The sequence below is a fragment of the Mytilus edulis genome, chromosome 9 (genome assembly GCF_963676685.1).
Source record: "Mytilus edulis chromosome 9, xbMytEdul2.2, whole genome shotgun sequence".
Classification (NCBI taxonomy): domain Eukaryota; kingdom Metazoa; phylum Mollusca; class Bivalvia; order Mytilida; family Mytilidae; genus Mytilus; species Mytilus edulis.
The window spans coordinates 49475016-49485619 of record NC_092352.1 but is presented as its reverse complement, the minus strand read 5'-3'; the positions used below and the strand labels follow the sequence as shown (position 1 = coordinate 49485619).

Genomic DNA, 10604 nt, shown 5'->3' with positions numbered 1-10604 from the left:
TTGTAGCAACAAATGTTCAGGATATTCTATCTTATCCACCACGTTATGTATTTCAAGTTTAGCACTATCTTCACATTAAGAGGCAGACACTAGAATGACGGTGCATGTATCTGATGCAGTGAAACACGAACTTAAACGAGTCATGATTCGAACAGTCGTTACTGATTATGCTGTCATTACTGTTTCGCTTCTCCGTGACATAGGGGTAGACGAACTATGGATTGTGTTTGGGATGGCAAAAAACTTTGAATTAATATTTATCAATGACCTTTCAAATGCACTAGGCAATGAGTGATCACACACACTTATTGTGACCCATGCCTTTACCAGTTGTGATACAGTTCTATCTTTGCTTGAAAAGAAAAAAGACTGCGTGTGAGACATTGATGGCATTTGAAAATGTGACTCTAACATAAAGAATGATAAAAAAAAAGATCACCGGGTTTTACTAAAAAAAAATTTAACGGAAGTGATAACTTTGTATTTAAACATTTACAGCAGAATAGAATAAGTGGTTTTGAGGATAACTTAAAGCCAGTACAACAAACAACATTTTCTTTACATTTTGAAAAAAGTTGAATATATAGAAAAAGAAAATAATATTACTATGTCCGCAATTTTGGATATTACCGGGAGTAAGGGTTGTAATGAAATATGTCTTATACATTGTATCCATGAGAAGCACAAAAGAAATGGTTCCTGCACAATGTAATGATAGTAGCAATATGTTTAAACATATTTCAATTGCCTTCACTAAAAAATAAGCTTATTTTAGTACAATGTCAGCCATATTAGATTTTACCGGAAGTAGGGTTATTCAAGACATCTAATCTATATAATATATCCAAAAGTAGTAAAAAAAAAACAAAGGTCTTTACCAAATATTATGATAGTAGCATGATTATAACACCTTTTCACATACTAGCCTTCGATATTGGGCTGATTTAAGTATGAAGTCCGCCATTTTGGATTTTACCGGAAGTGAGACATTTTTCAAATGCCTCCCTATCTGAAATAAAAAAGCAATAGATGAGGAAGGTCTATGCCAAATTTCATGCTTGTAGCAGGATGTGCACAATTTTTCACAAAGCCGCCGGACTATTGAGGTTACACAGAGGAACGTAGTAATTTTATGGCAATATTAAATTATGCTGCCACAGAAAATGAGGTTCTGTCAAAACATCTTACACAACCGACCAATGCAAAGGAAAAATACACTTCTCCTGATATTCAAAATTAAATACTCAGAATCTTTGGCAGACAAATAAGAGAAAATATCGTGCGCGATTGTAATAGGAGTAATTACTTCGCCATTCTTGCAGCGGAAGCAACAGACACCTCCACAAAGGAACAAGTTCTCTTCACCCACGTTTCATTGATCGTAAAGACAATGGGTTGGAAGTCCGTGAAGCATTCGTTTGGTTTCTACATGCTCATAATAGAGCTTTCTTACAAATTGACGAAAGGTACGTATGCTTGACGAATCATACGTAAGACTCGTTTAAGGGATCCTTTATTTTGACATATTTAAATAATAGTCGTGGAACTTCGGACAATTATCCTACATGCAACGACAGTTATTAAATTGGACTTTTCCGATATATTTATAGGATGTCGGGACGTACGATATGTTAAAATATGATACCACCAGGTCGGATGAGATAACACTACAAAATATCCTAAATATATCTAGTAGTCAGACAAAAAAAATGCCCCTAAAAAACTAAAAACCGACCCCTCCCCTACGTATACTCTTCAATATTACAATGTTTTGAATCATTGCCCCCCCCCCCCCCCCCCCCCCCCTTAATGTGTATATATGATATACCGGGGCAATGGAACGAATATTTTAGCGTATAATTGCGTTTTGCCTATAGTCCTCAACATTCATCAAATATTAGCCACTGGACGATAAGTGATAACTTCGCATCTATCTTCCAAACATGTGTATTATTAAATCGTCATTATAAAATCCACAATGTATATGGTGTAAAATCGTAGATTTATTTTCTTGATATAAAAATCTGTTTTTCTAGATTTATTCAACATTACTTTTTAAAAACATGTATCATCATTTTTGTTTAGCAAATCTCGATATTTCACTTTGACAATTTGCTGAAAGTGTACTATAAAAAATAAAATAAATGTGAATCTTGTCGTTAAATTTATACTAACGTACTTCAATAATGCCATTGAAAAGTTAATCGTGAAACTCGTGCTTAAAAATTTCCCGCGGAAATGTGTGTTCTCGTGGTTTACGTAAGTAACGTATCGGACGTAAGTGTATTTGACACTATTTTTCTCTGTTTGATTATATTAAAATCGTGTATTATTTGCGATATTATTCTTTTTTGAAAATAACATTTATTGTAAATAAAAGATTTTTTGGCTGGAATTTCCGATAATATTGATTTTATTAATGCCATGTGTGTAGAAGGCATTTCTTTGTTTAAGTATATCAACATGAGGTCAAGGACTACATCATGTTCAATGCATGATCATCTAATTACATTATCTGATTGGTCAGTTCTTAAAATCGGTAATTAATATCAAATTTCTACATGTGCTTGGACATGCGGTCATTCGCCTTTGTTTTGGGAGAAAGAAAAGATCGTTTTGAATTTATCTGAAAAACCGAATAAACTGTAGAAAGGCATTCATCGAAGAATCCACAGATTAGAAGGTAAAAGCGAACCTTAACTATTATTTTATATATTTTTAATAACTTAATTTTTAATTTATTATTATTTATTTTTGAATTGTTTGTTGCTTTTGAACCATGGTCCGGCGTGCCTTAATTTTTGGTAATTCTTATATTCGTCGTTTAGAAACTTTTACTCATGAAAACTGTGATCGAGGTTGGTTAAATTTAGGTTTAGACGGAACCGACATCCAGGTGGAATTTTTTGGTTTGGGGGGAGGGACTCTTCGCCCCGGTAATAAATGTGTTAAAAAGCAGCAATATATGCATATAATTGAAGAATATATGCCACATTCGGTTTTTCTTCAGGTTGGAGGCAACGATTTGTCCTCTGAAAATGAGCCCGTGAAAATAGCAAGAGATATCAGTGTTTTTGCCGATTACATAATAAATTGCTATCATGTTAACCACGTGGTTATTGGTCAACTTCTCCCGAGGTATTCCGAAAGACCGGAAGCTTATTATAACAACAAGGTTTACATTGTAAACAAAGAACTTAGTCATTTAGTAAAAGAAAGAGACAATGCGACTTTCTGGCATCATAGGGGGTTGTGGAAGAACACCCCAGATTTATTATTAAAAGATAAAGTTCATCTTAATGATGAAGGTATGGAAATATACGCTAGAAGTGTCCGTGCTGCTGTTGGTAGCCTTTCACGAACATGTAATGTCGAGCAAACATGCGTTGCAAATTACCGTTTATGATTGTTATAAACTTATTGTCCCTATTTGGACATATGAAGAAAAGAAGCATACACTATAATTATGTAGTTATCTATGAATTATTTGCATATTATTACTCCATCACCCTTTGTAACGATTTATAATCTAAATTATCTCTGAGTGGTTGTGCTTAGTATGCACGTGGTTGTGCTTATATGCACATGGTTGTGCTTATACGCACATGGTTGTGACACTGGTGACATGAAAGATGTCTTATTTGTAAATAATTATGGTTGGTTACATCATTTATATCAGAGTTATATAATATAATATGTCTCTTTTTATATTTAAATATTGATTATCCATAATCATGGTTTATATACTTTTATTTTAGTATATTATTAGGTTAATTATTTAATCAGAGAATAAATCATGTCTTTCCCTATAATGGTTGTGTCACAATAGGGATCGATTTTGGTACTATTAAAGAATTTTATTCATATTGGTTGGTTTTATAAAATTGGTTTTGGAGTAATAATTAGCATACATGTATCATAGTCAAACTTAACTTTTAACATGAGTACATTTTGCTAGATATATCATCATATCAACTATGTTAATTTTATTGACAAGCATTTTGGTTTAAAAATTATACTTATTTACATTTGTAGTAACATTCTTAAAGTTCTGTGATATACAGGATTTCTATTTTTATTTATTTTGTTTTTGTTTTATGTTTTTATAGCAAAATGCCAAAGCAGAAGAGCCGAACAAGAAGAAAGGCTGCTCCTCAAAGCATTGAAGAAGATGTTCCAAATTAGTGGAGGAAGAAAGTGAGATACCACCACTATACAGGCCACCAGTGCGGAGACGCAAGACCAGACGAGCTGTTCCTGAAACAATTACTGAACAGCCGTCTGTTCCAACAGCAAATGACATTGCTGATGCTTTATTCCGAAAGTTTGAAAGTTCCGGCGTGCAACTGGTAAAAGACAATACAGCAGTTCCAATTAATGACTTAACTGGTATGTTGTCGTCATCATCCACACAACCAGAAAATTCATCAAATAATGACTCTCAGGGACAAATGTTAGCTGTCTTCCAACCGCCATTGTCTTCAGATCCTAATATTAACACGTCTTCTGATGGTGAGCTGTTAAACTTTAACTCGTATGCCGAGAATCCTTATGCTTGTGACATGTTGAGACATTCTATACCTTTAGATTACCATGTCAGCAATAAGGTTAAATCTGATGTTTGGTGTGATAACTATGTAAATTTTGCTTTATTATTACCTTCTAACATTGATGATACATGTAATGAATCAACATTATTTGAGAATTTGAATATAACAATTTCAAATAGGAAGTCTAACAAAGAGCTTTTGTCCATTCACCAATGGACAAATGCTTTTGACATATTTATGTCTATATATCTTGAAAAGAATTTGAGGTCGGCTAGAGCATTGATTAAATATGGTTTTAATGTACGGTCATTATGCAAGTCCTTGGGTTTCCAAGCCGCTAAAGTATATGATGAGAAATTTAGAAAGATAAGAAAAATTTTAGGGTTACAATGGGATCAAATCAATGATGAACTTTGGCGATCTGCTGCTTTATATGAAAGACAATCTGATTTTTCAGGTCAAAATAAGAAGTCGTATGCTAAAACCTCAAACTCAGCCCCAAATTCTTTTCAAAGGAGGGCCCAGCATCAGTATCAATTCCCAAATGGCTATTGCTGGGCCTTCTGTAAATCAGGGGAATGCACAGCAAAGTTTTGTAAACTCAAACACCAATGTGTACACTGCAGCAAGAAACACTGTACCCTTACATGTCCAGAGCAAAAAGGAAAACAGGCAAACTTTGTCAAAACTTCCAACACCAATAAAGGTTGAAAATTTGGAACATTTTTTAGTAGGTTATGAAACCCAGTTGAAAGATAAATTGATTCATGGTTTTTCTTTTGGATTTTCAATTAATTCTTGTTTTTCTACATCTCTTAATAAGAAGATTTTCCCTCCAAATCATAAAAGTGCAAGGGAAAATTATCATGTTGTGCAATCGAAACTGAATAAAGAGATTGAAGCAGGCAGAGTTAAGGGTCCATTTACAAAGCCCCCTTTCCCTCTTTTTGTATGCTCCCCTTTGGGTTTAGTTCCAAAAAAGGAACCCAATTCTTATCGATTAATACATAATTTGTCGTATCCTAAGGGTGACTCTGTAAACTCTGGTATTTCCCCAGAATTTTCGGCAGTACAATACCAAAACATTGAAACAGTCATAGATTTAGTCCAATCTTATGAATCAAACTGTCTAATGTCCAAAACCGATATTGAGCATGCATTTCGCTTAATTCCAATAGCTAAAAAAGATCATCATCTGTTAGGTTTTCATTGGGACAAACAGTTTTATTATGATGTATCCCTCCCCATGGGGGCTTCGTCCTCGTGTCAGCTATTTGAGGCTTTTTCTACAGCCCTCCACTGGATTTTAAATGCTAAATTTCAAATATATGGCGTATCACACCTGTTAGATGATTTTTTCTTTGTCGGAAAAGCTGGCTCAAATGAATGTTATAGTGCATTACAAACTTTTCTTTGTCTTGCTGATAAATTGGGGGTACCCATCAAATCAGAAAAAACACAACTCCCTACTACTTGCATTACTATCTACGGTATTGAAATTGATTCTACTCAGATGGTAGCTCGATTACCTATGGAGAAAATAGAAAAAATTTTGCAATTATTAAGTAAATACAAATGTAAACGCAGTATCTCACTCAGAGAATTGCAATCCTTATTGGGTCTTTTAAATTTTGCATGTGGAGTTATCATACCTGGGAGAGCCTTTTTACGTAGGCTTTTTGATCTGACTATAGGTCATACATCTCCTCATTATAGAATCAATCTGAATTCTGATGCAAGATTAGATCTTAAGTTATGGTACAGTTTTATTGAAAATTACAATGGTAAATCTTGTTTTTTATTCAAAGAATGGGTTTCATCAGATTTTTTAAAACTGTTTTCTGATGCTGCAGGTACTTATGGTGGTTTTGCTGCAGTTTTTGGCAGCAAATGGTTTTCAGGGAAATGGCCACCGGAGTTAATTGATTTACACATTACAGTGAAAGAACTTTTCCCGATTGTGTTAGCTATTGATATATGGGGCCCTCTATTAGCAAATCATAAAATACTGTTTTAACAGATAATTCAGCTGTTGCTGAAATTATAAATAAGACATCATCTCGGGAAAAGAATATTATGAGACTGATCCGAAGATTAGTGTTAGCTGCATTAAAGTACAATATCTATTTTAGAGCCAAACATATTCCTGGGAAAACAAACGTTATTTGTGACTTGTTGTCTCGTTTTTCATTTCAGGAAGCTCATCAGATTGCTCCTTGGTTAAGTCCAACTCCTGTGGCCATTCCACCTCAATTTTTGCATCTATGACTGATAAGCTTGTTAGTGCATCATTATCTGCTGCTACTCAGTCATCATATAATAGAATGCTAAGTGTGTATTCAAATTTTTGTCAGAAATATTTTCCAGGAGTTAATGTACTTCCATCTACTCATGTCATGGTTGCTCATTTTATTTCACATTTATTTATTCAAAATTATCAACCATCTACAATTGCGTCTTACATATCAGCCATCAGTTTTATGCATAAAATTAAGTTCTTACAGGATCCAACAGACACATTTTTTATCAAAAAAATGTTAAAAGGTACAAAACAGTTGAGACATTCTGTTGATACACGGCTGCCAATAACCTATGACATTCTTGTAAAATTGGTTAAGGCTTTACCAAAAGTAATAGTAGGCATTTATAATCAAGTTTTGTTAAAAGCTATGATGACTACAGCTTATTTTTGTTTTTTAAGGATTGGAGAAATTGCAGTTAAAACTGAGTCTGAAATCTATAAAGTAATTCAAAGGGAAGATATAAAGTTTGAAAGCGTAAATGGTCATGTGAGCAATATGACAATTACTATGAAGTTCTACAAACATAGTAATCTACAGAGTAAGACATTATCAATAGCTAGACGTCCTGAAAATTATTTATGTCCTGTTAAAGCTATTGAGGAATATCTAAGGTTACAAAATTGTCCACATGGTCCTTTATTTCGATTTAAATGTGGAAAACCTGTTTCGGGTTTTTATTTCAATTCTTCACTAAAAAGTTTGCTTAATTTCGTAGGATTAGACACTAATTTTTATAAAGGCCACAGTATCCGAATTGGAGCTGCGACATCTGCAGCTGCCAGAGGTGTGCCGTTAGCCTTGATCCAAAGCATGGGTAGATGGAAGTCGAACGCTTTTCAACATTATATTCGACTTGATAATTTTCACACTTAGATTTAATATAATCTCAGTCGCTTAAGTACTTTGGTAGAGGTCAACATGGCTTGCTTTACCTTATTGTGATTTTTTGTATTTACTTTTAGAGAGGTCAACATGGTTTGCTCTGCAAATTTAAGTTTGTTTTTTTTTTTTATTTCAGTCATTTACTATATGTAATGGTATTTATTGGGTTGGTAGAGGTCAACATGGCTTGCTTTACCTTTCCTTACAAGTTTAATTATCAATGATTATTTTGTATACTTATATATCATTTCTTTTTTGTTTTGTTTTGTTTATAATATGTGTTATTATTTTTGTAGAGGTCAACATGGTTTGCTCTACACTTTTACTGAAATGCTAAAGTTAAAAAGAGTATATTTTATTCAATTTTGGGTGTTTTTTATTGAGGTCAACATGGCTTGCTCAATTTTCTAATTCTGGAGTTCCTAAGTTGAATACAGAGTCCTCGGTTGGGGATCCCTCTTGGGATTTGTGGCACTTTTTCAACCCCACCTTTGCTTATTAAAGTCATTGTCATTTATGCAGTACTATTATAATTGTTAAGATGTAAGTTGCATTTTAAATTAATTTCTGAATAAATGACATTTTACTCTACTTGTATTTTATTAACAGCAAACATAGCTCAGACTCTTTGATCTTGGTCATTTATACAAGGTTTTCTTGTTGTTATCTGTGTCAAGGAACATTAGCTGACAAAATAACATTTATTGTAAATAAAAGATTTTTTGGCTGGAATTTCCGATAATATTGATTTTATTAATGCCATGTGTGTAGAAGGCATTTCTTTGTTTAAGTATACCAACATGAGGTCAAGGACTACATCATGTTCAATGCATGATCATCTAATTACATTATCTGATTGGTCAGTTCTTAAAATCGGTAATTAATATCAAATTTCTACATGTGCTTGGACATGCGGTCATTCGCCTTTGTTTTGGGAGAAAGAAAAGATCGTTTTGAATTTATCTGAAAACCCTCCCATTTCCCTCCCTTTTAAGTGTTATTATATAGGACATTTATTTTTTTCTTTAAACATGAATTAATTACAATATTCATGTATACTTGTTTATATAATTTGTATATACATATGTTGGTGAGTTAATTTTTCAACTCACTTTTATTTTTGTCATTTTTTTTTTTATGTTTATTTTGTTACGGTGTGGCACTTTTTCAACCCCACCTTTGCTTATTAAAGTCATTGTCATTTATGCAGTACTATTATAATTGTTAAGATGTAAGTTGCATTTTAAATTAATTTCTGAATAAATGACATTTTACTCAACTTGTATTTTATTAACAGCAAACATAGCTCAGACTCTTTGATCTTGGTCATTTATACAAGGTTTTCTTGTTGTTATCTGTGTCAAGGAACATTAGCTGACAAAAATAAACTTGATTTAGAAAAGAATGCTGTTTTACTGGATAAAACACAGACTCTTTTAACAGTTATTGTGGAAATGAAATACGTGCTCCCTTTACGTTCGTTCGTACCTTTCGTCAATTTGTAAGAAAGCTCTAATATACGACGTCAACTCCTTGCTATTCTCCTTTTGGTTACACTTGATGAATACGAGATAGATGGAGATAAAATGCGTGCTCAGTGGTATCACTGTGCTTAAACGGCTGTGGGTAACTTATAATAAGTTACCCACAGCCCAAGATGGCGGACTCTAAACTCGTTGATATTTAATTCATACAAAATGTACCTTTTGCGACGTTTTTCATGCAGAATGTAAATATTTATAGGATTATTGAATAAAGAAATGACTAACAATTACCATAAATTTGTTAATATAGAGTTCACTAAAGCGCAAGGTCAACTCTAAAAAATGCATAAGATGTCCGTAACTTTTTGATCGAAACTAAGCAGACTGTCCGTAACTTTATTTTTAGATGTGGGTAACTTTTGATTTAAAATTTTAAGAATTATAATTTCAACAATTAGAAGACAATTACCATCATATTTGTAACCTTCGCGGCCGTTTATACTACTCATTCACCACCAAATGTGATTTTATTAACGCATCATACTTACACCACAGAAGTTTTATGTGGGGTTTGTGGTACTCTATCCTGGTTATGGTTTGAACTTTTATTTACTGATGTGCGTTTTATCGACGTTTTTCGCTTGTCAGACCAAGGCTTTTCCATACTCTTTAATGTTTTGAGTTTAATTATATGTTTGCGGTTTACCTTCACCTCTGTTTCTTTCTATGCATGTGTATTTTGATAAATACTCTTTGACGCGGCTCGGTATTTATACATCCGACCAGTTAGTTATAGTGTTATGATTTTTTGAATATGTTTCCTAGTATGTTTTTTTTTCTCTTTGTATGTTATCAGGGGTTGTTAGACTATTAAATTACCCTGTTGTCCTACGTAGTTATTTATATTTTTATATACTATGTCGAATTGTTACACTATGTTGACTGCTCTTTTCCTTTTATTGTCACTGACTTTTACCTATTGTGTCTTTTAGTTTTATTCAGTTTAATGAGATTTAATGCAACTTGCATACAAATGAAATATGCAGCTAGCTGTAAAACTAGGTTTATTCATTTATACAAAATGTCCTTAGTTTTTTAAAGTTTTCCCAATTAATGTAAATCTTGGCCAGGGTGCCGCAATATCACCGTGCGCAACGTCCCAGTGTGTCCAGATTGACACCCCTTTTATTTTACTGTCAATGTTGATGGGATTTGTTTTTGTGGGGATGAGAGAAAAGTGTTTTTGGCTTTTTCAAAAAGACGGGAAAAGTTTGTGCACTTAAGTCTCGCATAGTCTATCCACTGCATGCCTGGGCAATTTGGGTTCCCCTCCAAAATCCCGGATTCACGCTACCCTTTTCGTTGCTGGCGGAAAATCAGTAAGT

General features: G+C 33.4%; 1 protein-coding gene across 1 annotated transcript; it reads left to right on the top strand.

Moving 5' to 3' along the window:
• The first annotated feature begins 4200 nt into the window (after positions 1 to 4200).
• LOC139488526 (uncharacterized) lies at positions 4201 to 6557 on the top strand. Its single transcript, XM_071274229.1, has one exon. It carries the CDS (start codon positions 4392 to 4394, stop codon positions 5259 to 5261), a length of 870 nt encoding a protein of 289 aa, XP_071130330.1. The 5' UTR covers positions 4201 to 4391; the 3' UTR covers positions 5262 to 6557.
• Positions 6558 to 10604: the final 4047 nt, after the last annotated feature.